Raw genomic sequence first — 19,666 nt, 5'->3', positions numbered from 1 at the left:
GTGTGTGGGCTCAGACTCCACCTTTCCTGCCTGCCTCCTCTAAACTTGGCCTGTAAATCCTCTCTGTGGAGCTCATGTGATGGGAATTTTGAAGACCAGGCTGCTGGCTCTGGCTTCAGCCCTTTGGCTTCTTGCTGAGACTTGTTTGAGAGCCACAGAGCAAGTTGATCTTGTATGTCTGATCTTGTTTCTTTGACGCCTGTAGTTTTGACTTGTGCAAATCTCTTTGGGATGGAGGAGGGGAGAATAGAATCTGGGCATATACTCAGAGTGATGTCTTCTGGTTAGCAATTTGGTGGGGGAAGGAATTGATTAAATCTGGGAGGGGCAGGAGAAATGAATGGAGGTGTAGCCTATCTGGGAGCTCCATCCAATTCTCAGAGCACCCAGATTACATCAGTGGAGTCATGGCTGCACAGCAGAGAAAATTTTGGGTTAATATATATTCCTAGGTTATCTTCCATCAAGAAGAGCTAATGCTAAGTAGATGTTCTTCCCCTCCCCTCTCTGCTGCCCCAATTCTTTAATTGCTGTTTAAAATTCAGCTGAGTAATTGCCCTGTAATAATGGAGCCTGAGTGTTAGCCACATTGCCTTCCTTCCTTTTGCTTAGTAATGGCCTGCCTTCCAGCCCTGAATAGCTTTTACCCCTCCTTGCCATTTTCTGTCCAATCCTCCCTTGGGCATACTGCCGAGTTTAGGACTTTGAGGCAACTCTTGTGTGTTGGCAGAAGGCACCCTGCTGAATTAGAGCTCTTCTTCCCTTCCCTATTCAGCAATAAAAATTCCGTTCGCAGTGAGGGTGTGAGAGGAAGCTCTTCACACTCACCAGTTCTCATGACCTCCCCCCCCCCCCCCCCCCATTAATCTTCATCCTCTAAATAAAACCCGGTGGCAGAACCACACCTTCCCAGTCATGGAAATCTGGACAAGGTACTCTTCCCTTCACCCAGCAGGATCTCTTGTGTTCTGCTCCTGGGCGCAAAGAGCACAGTCTTTACAGTACTCCACTCCATGAAGAGAGCAAGTGGTCCAAGCAGCAACCACGTAGTTCTCTCATAGGCTAACCACTGTGCTATCCATAGTGTGGCATTTCGAAATTTGGAAGTGGCGAGAGATTGAGACTTCTCCCTGGCAGCTGTGTGAGGCTGACTGTTCAGGAAGGTTAGAGAGAGGAGAATGAGTCTCCATTTAAAAATAGACTGGCCCGAGCCCTGGATAATGTACTGTAGGCAGCAAACCGGCAGTGACCCTGGCATTGGGGATACGTGTCTGAATGTTGGGGTGGAAGGGAACCTTCAGACAACGGCACTTGCCACCCTCACTGCAGGCATTTGTCATGAGAAGGAAAACTCGTTTCATCATAAAAAATGTTTTGTGGCGTGAAAATGGTGGGAGTTCCACCCGGGGCAAGCTCTAGGTTTCCCTCCAGGAGGGAGGGGGACACAGTTCTGGTCAGGATGAAATTTGTGAACATTGCCCCAGCCAAGCAGAAACTTGTAGCTGCCCTGATGCACAATGTTGAGCTTCCCCGCTCAGCTGCATCCAAATAGGGCACATGAATCTAATCTCTTACTCTCTTTCCTCTCTAGATTTATGGCTGGTAAAGGGCTGGTCATCTACCCGGAGATCGGGGACAAACTGGACATTATCTGTCCCAAGGCGGAGCTTTCCAGACCTTATGAATACTACAAGCTGTACCTGGTGAAGCGGGAGCAGGCAGAGTCCTGCAGCACTGTCATGGATCCCAATGTGCTGGTGACTTGCAACCGGCCAGAGAAGGAGATCCGCTTCACCATCAAGTTCCAGGAGTTCAGCCCCAACTACATGGGCCTGGAGTTCCAGAGGCAGCAGGACTACTTCATCACATGTGAGTTGTCCTCCTCCTCTTCCTCATTACCCCAGCTTACAGCTGTCTTTTCATGCACTTCCAAAGCCTTTCAATGGCCTGATAAGTTTGTTCCCCCATTAAACTCCCTTTTAGTAGCTGTCTGGGCCAATGCTAGGGCATGTCTTCGCTTCACCACAAGAGGGCATACTTCATTGTCTTGCTTAGAGGATCAGGAGGAGGCTTACAGACAGGTTTAGCCCGTAGGGATGTGTTTCTGATTTGGGCCCTGCTCATGGCTGGCACATATGGAAACTCTCCTTGTTCCTGTCCTGTGGGGGATCAAGGGGAGGGGAACAGTGGTGAGGAGTGGAATGTAAGCTGCCTCTTGGGTTGGTGTATGGTTCTTATCCTGCCAGTGTGCTGTGTGATTAAGTACCCCTCATCTTCCCTCCACCCCCCTCAAAAAAACCACAACATACTCTTGTTTAGTTAAAGGGGCAGGGAGTATTTTCTCAAATTCCAAATGGACCAGGGAGGGGAAAGAGCCATGTTCAGTGACTTCTTTGCAGCCTCCTTGGAGCATGTGTGTTCAGTGATCTCTGTGGGGCAGGAAAGAGGTCAGTATGTGAGACCTTTTTTTAAGGGCTTGTTCTGGAAATAGGAAGAACTTTGCAGTTAATGGATCTCAGGGTAACAGTGAGAAATTGGCCCAGTGTACGACACAGCTGTTCAGTTTCCCTTCTGTACAGAAGTTAAAATTAAGCACGTTGGCTGCTTGGAGCTGCCCTTGTTGAAATTGACCACAGAGCTGCCTGGAGAAGCAGCCCTTGACAAAGGATCTTGGCATTTAAACAAAACATATTTGCAACATTACTGGTACTGCCTTAGTTTTGACGTTGTTTCATTGCTTCATAAAAAATGAGGAGGGGGAAGGACTGAGGTTCTCCAAAAGCCTGGAGGTCCTCGTAGACACAGGAAAGTGACCATGTTGGATGTGCCCGTCCGATCGTGCCTCTTCATTGCTGTTAGAAGAAGGAGACGCCCTTACCCCTGTATAGATAGGACTCCTTTTGATCTGCCCTGAAGAAGGGGAGGGTTTCTTTCCATATGTTGACCTTTTTTTTTTTTTTTTTTTTTTTTTTTTTTTTTTTTTTTTTAATGCAAGGGCATTGCAATCACCTCATCTCCTGCAGTCAGTTTGGTCATGTTGGGGGTTCAGTGTGCTGTGTCTGGATTCTGTTAGCTAGGCTTCTCTTTCTTTTCTCCTGTGGATTCTCCTGAACCTTGCTGTTTCCACTCGACTTGGCGCACTGCACTATAACCCAATAGCAAGAAAGCAGGAAAAGGGCACAGCGGCCCCACCACAACTCATCTGTCACCTCATGCATCGTTGGCTCCCCATTTGCTTGCTTGCTGTCACATGCTGCTAACTTGCCAATCAGCAGCCTGGACCAAAGGTCAGCCTGCAGTGCCAGAGTCGAGCTCAGAGACATGTAATTGGGCACATCTTATTCAGTAATCTATTCTAGCCCACATCTCTCATCTTGGCAGTTGGGTGGGGACGGAGTCTACCAGAGCAACATTAAGTGTATGCTACAAGTACAGCAATTGCCCGGTTACAGTGACTGCCTTTGTGATAGGTGCTTACAGGCTCTTTGTGGGGCTGTGCTGCTCATCTTAGCTAGCCAGATACAAATCTTCCTGGAGTGTCTGCTTTTGCTTTGGGTTAAACTGAACAGAACCTGGTGCCCAGAGAGCAGTAGAGATGGGCTCAGGTTACAAGATTCAGAGCCAGATACAGATTTTCAGACAAACCCACTTTTGGGACTGTATGAATCTAGACTTTGGCTTGGGCCCATCTCTAATTCTTGGTGGGAGCAGAGGCTGGTGTTGGAACTTACAGAAAGTTGACACTGTTGATGTGACTAGCAAGCAGAAACTGAACTGGTCATCTGAATGTGCAGTGTGTGATGTCTTTGCAGCCATGGTTTGTGCTGGGAGGGTCTGAAACAATTCATCTACAACCAGCTCATTATGGTTTAATTTTCAAGAATAGTTCAAAGTTAGGGGTGGAAGAAACCAGATGTTGGCAAGTCAGCGTCACTAGTTTTATTTATTTATTTTTTTTTTTGACCTGCCTTCCTCAATCTCTCCTGAGAATGGGGAGTCAAAGAATCTACTCCTGCCACCCCTCCCCCCCCATTCTTGGGTAGATCAGCTGATGTCTCCCAGCTCAGCACTACACTTGTTTGGTGAGGCCTAAGGTTTGGGAGTCAGTGATGAGACTCAGTTTCTCCCACTCCTTTTCCATTGTTATAAGGGTGCCAAGAGGAGTCAAGGGGTTTTGGCAACAATGATAGAAACCGCTTTAAAACAGGATGTTCTTGGTATGGGGGTGGCAGCATTGAGAGTTGTCCTTCCTAATTTTTCCAACAGCAAAGTAGCCTGCCACTTGACTCCCGGACTGATCTTCATCTTCACTCACAGTTGCAGGTTCTAAGCTGGGATTGTAGTTCCATCATCTCACCCTGAGTTAACTCCCCTACCCACCCAATCACACGTGCACATGCTTTATTCACATGCTTCTTAATTCCCAACCACCACTTGCTTCTGCAGGATGTTGTTAGAACCTTGAATGGAGAATCGGAAGCTCATTCCTGGGGCCCCCATCATGTGCAGCCAGCCATTGCTGCTGCATGCTATCTAGGGCCCAAACACAGATTGCCCTGTCCAGCATGGCAGCTGTCAATCTCAGCTAGGTCACACCTCAGTCCTTTCCACAGCTTTTCAGCCAAAGGAAGATCTGATTGAGCTGCAAGTTTCCCTGCAGTGGGCAAAAGAGGGGGGAGTTGAGGGGGCTAAATGCAAAGGAACGAGTCAGCCTTTCATATCCCGGGCAAACATCTTGAAGCACTCGGTCACTGGTTTTTCCATGTTAAGGGTCACTGCAGGTCAAGTTCAAGCAGAAGTTGACTCTTCAAACTAATGAGGATTGAAAGCAGGGGTCCCAACCGGGGCCTCTGTGTTACACCCCATGGGACATCAGGGATTCTTGTACCAGAGCTGACTTGAGCAGTTCTGAGCAAGAAACCCACCGACCTCTGTAACTGGGGAGGGGATGTGCGGGGGAGAGGGGGCGGGGGGAGACTGATGACAATTCATGCACCAGAACAAGCCCTTCTAGCTCAGGGGTTCTCAAACTGGGGGTCGGAACCCCCCCAGAGGATCGTGAGGTTCTTACATGGTGCGTCCTGAGCTGTCAGCCTCCAACCCAAACCCCGCTTTGCCTCCAGCATTTATAAAAGTGTTATAAATTAAAAACACTTTTTTTATATATTTAAGGGGAGGGTCTCACTCAGAGGCCTGCTATGTGACGTGTCACCAGTACAAAAGTTTGAGAATCACTGCTCAATGTTTCCCAAACTTTTTAGTACTGCAGTTCCTTTACAGATCTTTTAAAACGTGATAGCTCCCCAGAACCAATGCTGTTTACTTAACTGACTTGGGACATTAGATCCAAGTGTTCAGGACAGTAGATTCAAGAGGGACATTAGAGTTCTGGTGATTTTTCAACTTTATTCAACTATATACAATTTAATTATATAATCCAGTCTAATCCAGGTGTCTAAAACTATAATTTGAAAATATGAATTGTTTGGCAGTTTTTTAGTGAGAGGAATAGGCCTGTCTCGAACTGCACAGTAGAGCAGTGTTTGGTTGAATCTCTTAATGGTGCCAGATATAAGTAGTTTTCCAAGTTTAAATGATTTCTAAGTTTCGCTTTCACAGAAATTGTTGCTGAAAGTAGAGACTCTCAGAGATAACTGGAAGTGAATGAAAGCAGCACTTCATGGATTTATCACTGAGTTCGTCTTACTATCCTTTAACGTAAATCCAGAATTCCTGGTTTGTTAAATTTGAAAACGTGGTCTTCCATGTGTGATCATTTGGTAATTCTAAGATTTACTTGAGCCAAAATACTTGATCTTGAAATGGAATCAGCTGTTACCAAGAATGGTTTTCAAATCCAATTGGCATCTGAAGGTTCATTTTCAACTCCAGGAAAATATTCAGCAAAATAGGAGTACAATCCAAGCAAATTTAGTTTAATATTTGGCCTTTAATAGCATTTTGATCACTTTCACCTTGTTCTTTTTTAAAAGTCTAACAACAGTGAAAACATCTTAGTAACTCGTTTTTCAATGTGGCATCTCCAGAAACAAAATTTCTTCGTTAATTCTCTGATTTTTCTCTTTGATATCTAATATGTTTGTATTCCAACCCAAACATGTTAGGTTTGCCAGTCAAGTCCACCAGCTCGCATCATCCTGAAGTCCACACTTCACATGTAACCTTCAAAGCTTGTTTTCTCTAGGAGGAAAATCCTGATTTTTGTCATGCAAGTCAAAGGCGCCTTGTAACACTTTTCCATGTGACAACCATCTGACTTCACTGTGAAACAAAAGCTGGGTGTGGTCAGAGTCCATCTCTTTGCACAGCATATTAAAACATATTCTGTGCCCAGGATTTTATAAAATTGACAGTTTTTATATAGGGTGACCAGATAGCAAGTGTGAAAAATCAGGACGGGATGGGGGTAATAGGAGCCTATATAAGAAAAAGACCCAAAAAATCGGGGATGTCCCTATAAAATCGGGACATCTGGTCACCCTATTTTTATAACAATGTTGAGGGCTTTGTGTACTTCAAACCGCAGCTTCTTCGATGCCAAAGCTTGGTGATGAGTCATGCAGTATGTCCAAATTGCTGCTGGTGCCACTTGTTTACTCACGCTGCACCCTCACTGTTCTTTCTGGTCACAGCTGCCCACAGACGTGGCATAGTTAAGACCTTCATCCACTACAAATTTGGAGATCTTTAATATTTCCCAACCAGGGTTTCAGTTGGCCTTTCTTTGCAAAATAAACATTTTAAAGCTATTGTACCTGCTTTGACAAATCTCACATAACGCAGAAGCTAAGCCATGTTGGCTGAGTCTATGGATTCATTAAGGTTCTGTGCAAAATATTTACTCTTCTTAACTTACTCTATCAGCTGGTCCTGGGCATTTTCTGCAAGGTCATCAGTGCATCAATGGAATTATTAGTTGACACAGGAATGGTTTTTAGTGCCATTGTTGCTTCTTACCCAGTCATAATTTTACATGTCTGTTGGTGATGGAAGTAGATGGGTCTCGCAGATAGTGTACTTATTTGTATTTTGCAATTCGCAAGGCCACCATGTAAGATGCTTTTAAAGAACAAAAGAACAGTTGCTTCTTCAGATCTGACTTTTTTTTTTTTTTTTGCTGTGTTAATTCTTTTCCTTTCTGAAGGAAAACACTGCAGTTCTTATTTACGAATTCTGGATGTTTGGTTTTTAAGGGCTGGTCTACACTGGGGGGGGATCGATCCAAGATACGCAACTTCAGCTACGCGAATAGCATAGCTGAAGTCGAAGTATCTTGGATCGAATTACCTGGGGTCCAGATGCTGCGGGATCGATGGCCGCGGCTCCCCCGTCGACTGCTCTACCACTGCTCGCTCTGGTGGAGTTCCAGAGTCAACGGTGAGCACGTTCAGGGATCGATATATCGATCCCGGATAAATCAATTGCTACCCGCTGATACGGCGGGTAGTGAAGACGTACCCTAAATGTCTCTTAATTTCTCTGGCCTCATACTTTTTCACTAACCCTTGAAAAGAAATGACACATTATGGTTATAGACTTTTTGCCATAATACTGAGAAGCGAAAATCCAAACATAACACAGCTATCATTGTGCTGTCTATTTTCTTTCCTTTTTTGTTTAACTTCATTAAAATCCTCTTCAGTCAATCGTTTTTTTACCTGTAGGCTTAGCACTTGGTAAAAATTGTTCTATTATAAAGATAAGATGCACTATCTACTAGAGCAGGTGGTGCTGCTGCTGGGCCCAGGAGCCTCCCTGTGTCCTCTGCTTTAGCAGGGAGCTTTCAGTACAGAGATTTCCCACCAGCTGCTTCCCCCAGCAGGAAGTCTTCCTGCTGAAGGCCCCCTGCAGGGGCAGAGACTGCAGAGAGGTTCCCAGTGCCAGCAGCAGCATAAGACGCAGACCCACAGGTAAGAGACAGGTGATTTTTAAGCCTAGTTTTAATACTCTTAATTAGAAAAAAACAAACAGCATATTGATGGCATTTTTTCTGAGATGCTCGTGGCTGCCCCAGGGAGCCATGTCTTAGTTTGGGAAGCACTGCACTAGCTTAACATCTTGTACTCCCAGAATCGGAATTGATAAATGCTTTGATTTCCATTCTCTGCTACTGATCCTTTCCAAACTCTCAAAGGAAAATGCTCTTGCTCTTGACACCCCCAGATTAATGAGAGGAAACCAGAGAGTGGGGGTGGGTCATATATTTTTTCCCTCTCCTTTTTGGGGGAGGAAAACAAAGATTTTTGAGCTTCTGGCTTTCACAAATTCAAGGAATTGTACTTGGTGTTTCATATCACAGAAGCGTGTTGCTTAAATCTTTTGCCTTTAGCTCTAAATGGCTTTTTTTCACAAACAGTGATGGAAAAGTGTGCTGCAAAATATAAACACTTCATGAAGGAGGAATGACTTTGAGCTTGTCTGCCATCATGCAGGCAGGATCTGCCTTGGCTCTGCCAACACATCTGTATCACTCCAGTTCTTCCAGACCTGGGCCCTCCTGCAGCTCTGCCAGTATCCCTCAATCCTGACCTGTTGCATCACCTGTTGCTATCATACAGTCTGCTGTTTTCATAATCTGAGCACATACATCCGTCAGGAATTAGGCTCAAGGTGTTAAACTGATTTAATTTTGACGTAACTGGAGTCTGTTACACAAAATTTGAATCATGTATCAAAGAAAAAACTGTCATATCCCGCTTTTTACCAATGTCTGGGATGGCCTCAGAGACCTTTATAAAATCAGGCTTTACCTGTAAGTGCAAATGGTAAATATAGCTTCCTGGCTTCTTGATCTGTTGTTGCATATCCCAGTAACTCGCATCCGATACAAGAGCTTTCTTGCAATAGAGGAATGTTGGGAAGCATGGGAATCGCGGCTTTGCCTCTCAGTGGAAGTGAGATTTTGCCAGTGCCTCAGAATCCTGTTTAAAGGGCCTTCGCTTAATATGCTATTTCCCCCGCTCCAAGGGCCCCTAACAGGGGAGTTAAGGAATCTGGGAGAGCCCTAAGCCTGACACCCCCTCTGGCCCTAAGACCATTTCTGACTTTAATTTCTCTTGACTTCTCCACTCTTTGAAGCAGCCTCCTCGGCTCCAGGATTGTGTCTGCTGTGAACTGACCTTTGGCCCCTGGGTGGGCTGAAGATGCTCCTGTGATCTGGCTGTACCTTCTGCCGAGAAGCCCCAGGAACTCACTCTGCCAAGGAATAAAATAGCCAAAAAAACAAAGTCAAAAGTCTCCCATGCAGACCACCCACATGTTCTCATTTTTTTTTTTCTTTCAAACTTGCCTTGAGACACAAAAGGTTTTTTCTTCCTTTTCATTTACTGGCGGCTTTAAGCCTTAGGGAAGCTGTGTTCAAACGGAAAGGAGCATGGACAGCAGCATGACGTGGGCTGCCCAGGCACTGGCTTCCCAAGGCCAGCTGGAAAATCCTCGCCATTGGAGCGAGATAGCTTCCTGGGGTTCATCCTCATTCAGTGGCTGCTCCCCCTTCTTTTCCCCCCCTCACAGCCGCATTGGATATGCCAAGCTTCGTTTAGGGCCACTTTCATCATCTGGGGGCTCTGCCTAGCCCTGAGCTTAGACTGCTTAGCAATCAAAAAGGCCTTTGAAAGCTAACATAACCTCTCTCCATCCCCTTGGACTCCCAGCGCCAAGCTCTCGAATACCATTTTAAGGCTTTCATTAAAAGCATCTTTTCTCTAAGGGTTAGGCAGAGAAGAAGATTCCTCTCCCAATCCTTTTCTGAAAGAATAAGGCATGAGAACCCTCGTCTGTGTGTCCACACTTTGGCCAAAGTCTCCTTGGGGCTGCAACAGGAGAGCAGCACCTTGAGCTGAGCATCTTGGGCCCAGCCTGTAGCACCGGAGCCTTGAGAACAAACATGAACGAGGGTTATTTTTTTTTAATTCCCACTTTGTTCTGTAAGTGCTTCAGTAAGCAGATGGCACAACACTTCTGCATGTCTGGGGCTCAAGTTTATGGGATGTTGGATTTCTGTTAGGGGGTGGAAAAGGGGCATGCAGCTCTTCAACACCTGCAAACAAATGGCAAGTTCCCAACAATTGGTGTAGGTGTGGGAAGCTACCTTGGCAGGAAGTCCTTTGTCATCTTGTGTCCTGTCCCTCCATGCAAAATCACCCTAGTTTCCACAGGGCAGTAATGTATGAGTGGAAGCTGTTCTGACCCCTCTAGTCATGGGTCAACTCTTCTAGCTGGTGGCTTTTTGGGAAGAGTTGAAGGGTGTGGCCTCGGTAGTTGTAATTTTCCCCCTCCCACCCCTTCTGGTGGAGGATGCACAGACAAGAAACACATCCGTTCTAACACGCCTCCATGTGGCCAGTGGGGATAGAGGCCCCAGTGCTGAGATACACCAGGAAATAGGAATGAAAGAAGGGGACCTCCTTGGGGTCCTGTGTGGGGATTATGGTAGGTGGTTTGGCTCTGAAGGAGGAGAAAATTACTCAAAAGGCCATGCCCTACAGTAAAGCATACACCACTCACACCATCGAACAGCAGAATGAAAGATATGGGTGCCGATTTGCTTGTGGCATTTGCTAGTTTCCCCTGTCCCAGCCCCTTTCTCCATTGGAAGTGGAAGGTAGGACCTGTAATCCAGTCGTGATTAACTCCTGTCTTCTACTTGTAAGAGAATCCAGACGGAATCCCTCAGTTGTGGAGGGAAGGGCAGGATCCAGAGGAAGCTGTAGCAGGGCATGGCCATCTTGGTTCTAGCTGTGCAGCAGCTGACTCTGAATAACGTTTTTACTGCGGAGGTCCCAAATAATGGATTAGCAAACAGCCCCTGCCATGCAAACGTTTGGTAAACCATTTCGGTAAGCCAGCAGGGGCCTAAGGCAAGTACTAGTGCTTTGGTTTACTATTACACATTGATTACACCACTTGGTTTGGGAGACTGTATTCCGCAGCATAAGAGATCTCACTCTCAGGAACTTTTATATTCAGCCTAAATTGTGTCTTGTTAACTCCAGCCCACCTCACCTACTTGCACCCCTGTGTCACCCTAAATCATTTCCTCTCCGGTGTTTATACCCTTCAGATATTTGTAGACCCTTATGGTTTCCTCCTCCAGTAAAAACCAGGACAGCTTTTCAGTTTTAGTTTTTATCTTACTAACTTACTCCAGGTCTTAATTATTTTTTCTGCTCCTCTGAACTTGCTCCAATTTGGAAATCTCTGGTAATGAGGTGCCCAGAAATACATGTACTAATTCAGGTGTATTGGCACCAAAGCTGTATAGAGAGAGGAAATACTAGCTGTGTCCCATGATGCAATGTCTCTGGATACGAACCAAAAATGCATTGGCTTGGTTTGTTGTCACATGCATTTGTAAGGAGATGGACTAGAGATGTCCTTTTTATTTTGTTCATGGCATGCTCTCAGAGAAGTGAGATAGAAACATCAAATATTCTCGTTAGAAGGTTCCAACATACATAATGCTGTTTTCATCCTTAGAATCCAGAACGAGAACACACAGTAACCAAAAGCAAACAGGGCAAAGCAGGCTGCTCCATTAGGCAAAGAGACATGACTCACCCTACCTTGCTCGAGGCCAGGTTGCCTGCAAAACTGACTGCTAAGTCCGGATCACACTTTTCTACAGATCCCGGAGTCTGCAACTGAGGCTAGGAAAAACCCCATAGCCTTTAAAGTGATAGATTACAATTTGGATAACTTTCAATGTACTGAGCGGACTAAGGGCTATGAGGTGCACATCGACGCTCTGCTCGTTGGGGCCCTGGGTGCCTGGGACCCGTGTAACGAATGCGTGCTGAGGACCTGTGGGGTGGGCCGTCATTACGCACGGCTCATGAGACGCCTGATGGTCTCGGACACTATCCGTTGGTCCCGGGACATCTACATCGAGCACATCACCGGCCACCGCCAATACCGAGAGTGAGCCGGGGAGACCTCGTGCACCCACACACCCCCCTGCTGGACCCTATCCCCTGAGCCCTGAACCCACCAAACCTAGCTGAATCCCGCCACGTGAGGGTCACCCCATCCCCATTACCCAGCCCGCTTACTTATACCCATGACTGTCTCTACTTCCCGTATGGGTGTTAGACCCTCACCGCTTATCGACTGTTTCCTGATCCCGCCCACCGGTTACCCACCCCTCATTGGGGACATTGCAGTCTGTATATACTATGTGTGCTGCCCAGCCCCAAAACACCAACATACCCCTATACTCTGTATGTTACCCCCAATGACCAATAACTGACGCTTCAAATTTTCTGTATTGTTTATTTTTTAAATATTCTCTAATAAAATTTAAATCTTTTCAGTCTGTAATGTCTTTTTTAGCTTTAGAAGTATTTGTTTAATTTGCTTTCCGCTTTCACCCTATCTATTTATTTTTAGTGTAGTGATTTCTGGAGGAATTGTGCTTGGTGTTGAACAGTCAGACAGTTCTTGGTCTGATGCAGGCCTCTTTCAGCCTTTGCTAGTTTCCAAGTTTTTCCTTATCCCTCAAATACTTGAGTTTGAGATTATATTGTTCTAGAAGTATTAGCTGCCTTTCCCCAGATTAAATCTCTTGCCTTCTCCCTTATATTTGAATGTCTTAAGTACTTGTGTGTTGTATATTTGTCCTCACTGGTGTTTACAGCTCTTCTCAATTTAGTATCAATCGTAAATGTAATTAATGTGCCTTATCTTCTCTTGCATTGGCTCACAAAGATTTTAATCAGCTCCTTTAGCATATTAGGATGTGGTTCGTCCAGAAAAACTCATTATGTTAACATTTTCCCAGATATTTATCTACCTGTTTTTTATCAATAGTTAATCTGTAAACATCTTACTTTTCTTAATTCTTTTAGCTACCATGAACACATTCTTCTTTTATGCTTCCCTAATCTTTTCCCCTATAAGACTTAACTAATTTTGTATTCTAGTTCAGTTGCCTCCACTTGTTTCTATTTCCTATATGTGGGTTTTTGTTTTTTTTTTCCTTCCAAATTTTAAACCAACCCCTCATGAAGCCACTTGGGTCATTCTTCTTTTTTTCAGACAAATTGTAGTCTCTACTTTAATGATGTCCTAAGATATCCCAATATTCTGCACTTTCACATTTCAATACTACTTCCCATCACATCTCTCACGAAATTGTTTAACTTACCCCAGATTTGCTATCCTGAAAAATTAAGACACAAAATGAAGCAATGCAGGGGTATCCATTCTTTCCTGTGGTGATGTAAGTGTCTCACAGTCATTGATATCAGTCTTGTGTATTATTCTCAATTGGTTCTTCCTTATCAGCATTGATCTGGGTGGTTTCTTCTGTGGCTGGAGTCTCTGGAGTACAAAGTAGTCTTTTGTACCTTAAGCACATTTCAAGAATGTTTGGCTGTTGGAGATCACAAACAGCTATCTGGGTAGTTAAAATTCCCCATGAGAGTCACATTGCAACTTTGAGTACTTCTAGAGGTGGGCCAAGAATGTTTGTTCTTGGTTTTTTACAGCCCAGATGTTCAGATGCCTTTTGTTTAATTTCTTGTGTAATAATCAAAACATCACAGTTATTCCATTCTGTTTCTGAATCGTCAGTATTTTTGACGCAAGCATGTCCTCTTCACTTCCTCTTCGCCTTGTTCAAGACATCTAGACAGAATTATGTGTGATATCGGGGAGGAGCCGGTGGTAGTGGTAGGCACCAGTGACATAGGTAAGGATAGGAGAGAGGTCCTGGAGGCCAAATGTAGGCTGCTAGGTAAGATATTAAAGTCCAGGACCCCCATGGTAGCATTCTCTGAAATGCTTCCAGTTCCACACACATAGCCAGTAGAACCACAGGGTCTCAATGAGTGGATGAGACGATGGTGTTGGGAGAAGGGATTTAGGTTTAGTAGAAACTGGGGAACCTTTGGGGAAAGGAGAAGCCTATACAAGAAGGATGGGCTCCATCTAAACCAAAATGGAACCATATTGCTCACATGTAAAATTAAAATTGTCAGAGTTTTTTAACTAAGGGCTTGAGGAAAGCTGCAGGTGTGGAGAAGCACAGGCTTCAGACAGACACGGGGAGGATTTATTACAGGAGACATTTTTGTATCCTAATAAAGAGGTGAGGATAGACGTTGATATTGTACAGGTAGGAACTGAAGAGAAGCAGTCAAACAAGAGTCTGAAGGCAGACAACTAAATATTGACAAATTTTATAAGTGTTTGTATACAAATGCAAGAAATCTAAATACAAAGATGGGTGAACATCAGTGCTTGGTATTAAATGAGGATATTGTTATAATTGGCATCACAGAAACTTGGTGGAATGATCATAATCAATGGGACACAGTAATACCAGGGTACAAAATATATAAGAATGACAGACTAGGTTGCACTGGTGAGGAAGTGGCTCTATGTGTGAAAGAAAGCATAGAAACAAATATAGTAAAAAATCTTAAATGAATCCAGCAGTAGCATAGAATGTCTATGAATAGAAATTATATGCTTGAATAATAAGAGTATAGCTGTGGGAATATACTACCAACCGTCTGACAAGGAAGGTGACAGTGATTGCGAAATGCTGAGAGAGACTAGAGAGGCCACAAAAACAGAAAATTCAATAATAATGGGGGATTTCAACTATCTCCATATTGATTGGGAATATGTCCCCTCAGGACAGAGTGCAGAGATGAAATTTCTAGATACCGTTAATGATGGCTTCGTGGAGCAGCTAGTCCTGGAACCTTCAAGGGGAGAGGCAATTCTTGATTTAGTCCTAAGTGATGCACAGAATCTGGTCCAAGAGATGGACATAGCTGAACCGCTCAGTAATAGTGGCCATAATGTAATTAAATTTAACATTCTTTTTTGGGGGGGAAGAAGAAGGGGGAAAGGAGAATATCAGTGATGACCACCATAGTAGCATTTAACTTCAAAAAGGGGAACTCTACAAAACCGAGGAAGCTAGTTAAATGGAAATCAAAAGGAATAGTCACACAGGTGAAATGCCGTCAAGCTGCATGGAAACTTTTTTAAAACCCCATATAGTTTGAGCCTCTTATGTGTATTCACTTAAAAAAAAAAAAAAAAAAAAAAAAAAAAACAACCAACAAACATGAAGAGGGCCAAAAAAATGCCACGTTGCTAAACAGGGTAAAAGTGGTAATTAGAGACAAAGATATATTTAAAAAATTTTCAGTATATATCAGAAGCAGGAGGCCTGCCAAACAATTAGTGAGGCCACTGGATGATCAGGCTGCTAAAGGAGCCCTGAAGGAAGACAAGACCATTGTGGAGAAGCTAAACGAATTTTTCTGTATCACTCTGCACTGCAGAGGATATGAGCGAGATTGCCACACCTGAGCCATTTATTTTAGGTGACAGATCTGGGGAACTGTCCCAGATTGAGGTTCAATAGAGGTGGTTTTGGAACAAATTGATAAATGAAACAGTAATAAGACACTAGGTCAGTTCTGAAGGAACTTAAGTATGAAATTGCAGAACTACTAACTGTGGTATATAACCTGTTGCTTAAATCAATCTTTGTACCAGATGACAGGAGGATAGCTAATGTAACACTGTTTTTATAAAATAAAATAAAATAAAATAAAAAGATGACTCCGGAGGCAATACTGGAAATTACAGATCAGTTAGCCTAACTTCAGTACCAGTCAAATTGGTTGAAGCGATAGTAAAAAATAGAATCATCAGACAGATAGATGAACATGATCTGTTGGGGAAGAGTCACCACAAGTTTTGTAAAGGGAAATTATGGCTCACCAATCTATTAGAATTCTTTGAAGGGGTCAGCAAACATGCACAAGGGTGATCCAGTAGATATAGTGTACTTGGATTTTCAGAAAGCCTTTGACAGGGTCCCTCACCAAAGGCTTTTAAGCAAAGTAGGCAGTCATGGGATAAGAGAGGGTACTCTCATGGATCAGTAACTGGTTAAGAGTTAAGAAACAGAGGGCAGGAATAAATGGTCAGTTTTCACAGTGGAGAGAAGTAAATAATGGGGTGCCCCCAAGGATCTATATTTGGACCAGTGCTGTTCAACACATTCATACATGGTCTGAAGAAGTGAGGTTTTTTACCCACGAAAGCTTATGTCTAAATCTGTTAGTCTTTAAGGTGCCACTGGACTCCTTGTTGGTTTTTTTGGATACAGACTAACACGGCTAGCCCCTGATACTTGAAAAAAGGGGTAAACAGTAAACTTGGAAAGTTTGCAGATACAAAATTACTCAGGATACTTAAGTCCAAAGCAGATTGCAAAGAGTTACAAAGGGATCTCACAAAACAGGGTGACTAGGCAACAAAATGGCAGATAAAATTCAATGTCGATAAATGCAAAGTAATACACATTGGAAAACATAATCCCCAACTATATATACAAAATATTATGGAACCATTAGGAAAGGGGTAGATAATAAGACAGAAAATATCATAATGCCACCATATAAATTCATGGCATCTCCCACACCTTGAATACCATCTGCAGTTCTGGTCACCCCATTCCAAAAAAGATACATTAGAATTGAAAGAGGTACAGATACGTGCAACAAAAATGATTAATTTAAGGCTATGGAACAGCTTCCGTATGAGGAGAGGTTAAAAAAAATACTGGGACTGTTCAGCTTAGAAAAGAAACAGCAACGGGAAGATATGATGATGGTCTATAAAATCATGAATGGTGTGGAGAAAGTGAATGTACCCCTTCACATAACACAAGAACCAGGGTCACACAATAAAATTAATAGGCAGCAGGTTTAAAACAAACATAACGTACCTCACACAACGCACAGTCAGTCTGTGGAACTTGTTGCCAGAGGATGCATTGAAGGCCGAAAGTATAACTGGGTTCAAAAAAGAATTAGAAAGTTCATGGAGGATAGGCCCATCAGTGGTTATTAGCCAAGATGGTCAGGGACACAACCCCATGCTCGGGTGTCCCTAAACCTCTGACTGCCAGAAGCTGGGACTGAGGATGGATAAATTGGCCTGTTCTGTTCATTTTATCTGAAGCTTCTTGCACTGGCCATAGTTGGAGGACAGGATACTGGGCTAGATGGATCATTGGTCTAACCCAGTATGGCCGTTCTTATGTTCCCTTTGTCTCTCCTAAATAGATTGCACCTGTTTATATCAATATTCAAGTTACATAGAATCATCCCAGCAGGTGGCAGTTTGTCATTCAGTGACAGTTCTCCTTGCTTGTTTTCCCATTCTGATTACGTGTGTTTACATACCTTAATATATCAGTACTCTTCATTTTTCTATTCCATAACAACTTGTTTGATATGGTGGAGGTACATGCCAGATTAATTCAGTTAAAAGCTCCTCATTTACCAAGTTAAAAGTTGAAGTGCTTGGAGTCTATTGTAAATGGAGATTTCTGTAAATAAAGCCGCCTAAGCAGCTTGACCCTAGGAGATTGGCACCCTATTGGAGTGCAGACTAATCTAAAGTTACTACTTCTCTCTGAAGGCGTTGCAATGTTGTGAATCAAAATCTTTTATGCACCAGTGGCACAATCAGTTGGTTTCCAGTATTGGTTTGTCTTCACTAGTGCTTGGGGTCAGAGGGATCTCTCCAAGTCATTTAAGTTTTTTCTTTAGGTTCCTGAAACCGTTCTTGATTTAATTGAATCTTAATGTACTTGTGGTCATTTCCACAAGGCTTATGACCATTGAGTGCTTCTCCAGATACTTCAAGATGTCCACTACCCTTTATAGTGTTCTGGTATCTAGGAGATTACATTGTTTACTTTCTCACCATGGACCTTGTTATGGAGTCACAATTGAGGGTTGCTACCCCGCTTTTTTCCCAGCAGGAAGACTCTAGAGAGTAGGGTAGGAGCAGTATCTGTGTAGTGTTGAGTGGATGTACCTGCAGCCTTTCCAGTCCCATCAAGCGCTGCAATAGGGAGTGAGTGATGGAGCAATGGCTATAGGATGCTTGCAACTTCTCCTCTCCCCCTGGAGGTGCTGTGATCGAATGTGTGGGAGTGCCCAATCTACTGACGTGAAGACAAATGGCCTGTTTAGTGTCTGTCTCAGAATTTCAAAGCCTATGTATGCGGGGGATGTGTCAAACCCAAATAATGGCTGTTAGATGACACATGGTTACTTGTCTTGGAAGCTTGTCTGAAGACCGTGACCAGAGTAAATGTGATTTTATTGAGCCCTGTCTCTTAAGCCTCTGCCTCTTTTCTCTTCTCCACCTCCCTCCTGACCTTTCCAGCTCAGAGTTGTCCCTGTACAGCCCTTGGCAGCTGATCTCATAGCTGAGCCTTTCATAGCACTAATAGGGATGAAAAGCCCTATCAGAAAGGGACTGTGTCCCTGCACTCAACCAGGAGGTAAATACCCAGAACTTTGATCTACTTCTTGGGAAGGAGGGGAGGCTTCTGCACAGAACAGAGTAAATGGTAATGGCACCATCATTTTTAAATCTTTAGGAGCTGGGCAAATTTGACTGAGTTTTCATTAGCCCTTTCCTACACTTACCTTTGCTCTCAGGGGAAGCTTTTTCAGTGTGAGATTTGTGTAGACGCCATGAAATTCCTGATGGGGAAACCTCTCTTCCTGATGCCACAATGTTTGGTGCAGTTCTAAGTGAAAGTAAAATCTATCTAGATTCAGTTATGGGAGCAGACTCTTCTCTGCTCACTCTGAAGCCTCAATATTTCCAAGAAAAAAATGCTTCCAACTTGCAGCTGGGGCTCTCTGTAGACCGAGCTGATGACTTATCCCATTAGGTAGAAAAATATAATTTTTAGTGCTTATGACAGTTGAGATGACTCATAGCACTTTGCTGTAGTTAGGCATAATGCAGCAGATAGGGCACTATGCAAACTTCAGTCACTTACCTCTGATCTGCTCTCCCCTGCTATTTCAGTCTTGAGCTGAGACTCAGCTCTGCGCCTCACTCTGCTCCCACTGCTCCTCCTGCTATTCCAGTTGTCAGCCTCTCTGAACCAGAAATTGCCAATTCCATGGCTGTTTCATGATGAGGACAAAACTGAAGTCACCAGAATGATTGTTTGTGGTCCCTTAATTAAACATGAAAATTCACAGAAACCCTTTTTAAACTCCCACTACTTCATGAGGACTTGATTTGATTCTCCAGGTGCTTTTCATGCTCTTCAGAGCCTTCTGAGTAGAACTGGAAAGGTTGAAAAATTATTCCTTTTGGACTAATATCAGAGAGGTAGCCATGTTAGTCTGTATCCACAAAAACAATGCATCTGAAGAAGTGTTTTTTTTTACCCACAAAAGCTAATTCCCAAATAAATCTGTTAGTCTTTAAGGCGCCACTGGCCTCCTTGTTGTTTTTGTCCTTTTGGACTGAGCTTCTGGTGTTTTTTTGGGCTCCTGTAACATTTACAGCCTCAAGATAAAAGCTTGCAGTTTTGAAGAGGCCTTCAAGGGGAATTTATGAGGAAATATAAGTGTAGACAGCTACTTGGTTTGTCATAACTTCTGCTTCTAGCCACAGAGGCTGACAACACTGGACTTCACAGAGAACTTCCATTCTTCAGTGCTGGCTTCCCAGCACCTAGACCCTTAAGTTACTTTAGTCCTCCTGGCTCTATCCCTTTCCTGCCCTATGTGACTATCACCCCTTCATCTTGTGGGGGCCTGTGACAGGTCAGCACAGACAACCCTGGCTT

The 19,666-nt window shown here is 43.8% G+C and overlaps 1 protein-coding gene across 1 annotated transcript in view; it reads left to right on the top strand.

The window, feature by feature from the left end:
- Positions 1 to 19,666, top strand: part of EFNB1 (ephrin B1) — a 120,789-nt gene that overhangs the window by 66,911 nt on the left and 34,212 nt on the right. Inside the window, exon 2 of the mRNA XM_054039215.1 lies at positions 1,592 to 1,869. Coding sequence (XP_053895190.1) covers positions 1,592 to 1,869 — 278 coding nt within the window. The remainder of the gene's footprint in view (positions 1 to 1,591; positions 1,870 to 19,666) is intronic.

The sequence above is a fragment of the Malaclemys terrapin genome, chromosome 9, assembly GCF_027887155.1.
Source record: "Malaclemys terrapin pileata isolate rMalTer1 chromosome 9, rMalTer1.hap1, whole genome shotgun sequence".
NCBI lineage: Eukaryota > Metazoa > Chordata > Testudines > Emydidae > Malaclemys > Malaclemys terrapin.
This window is presented reverse-complemented; position numbering and strand designations above follow the sequence as displayed.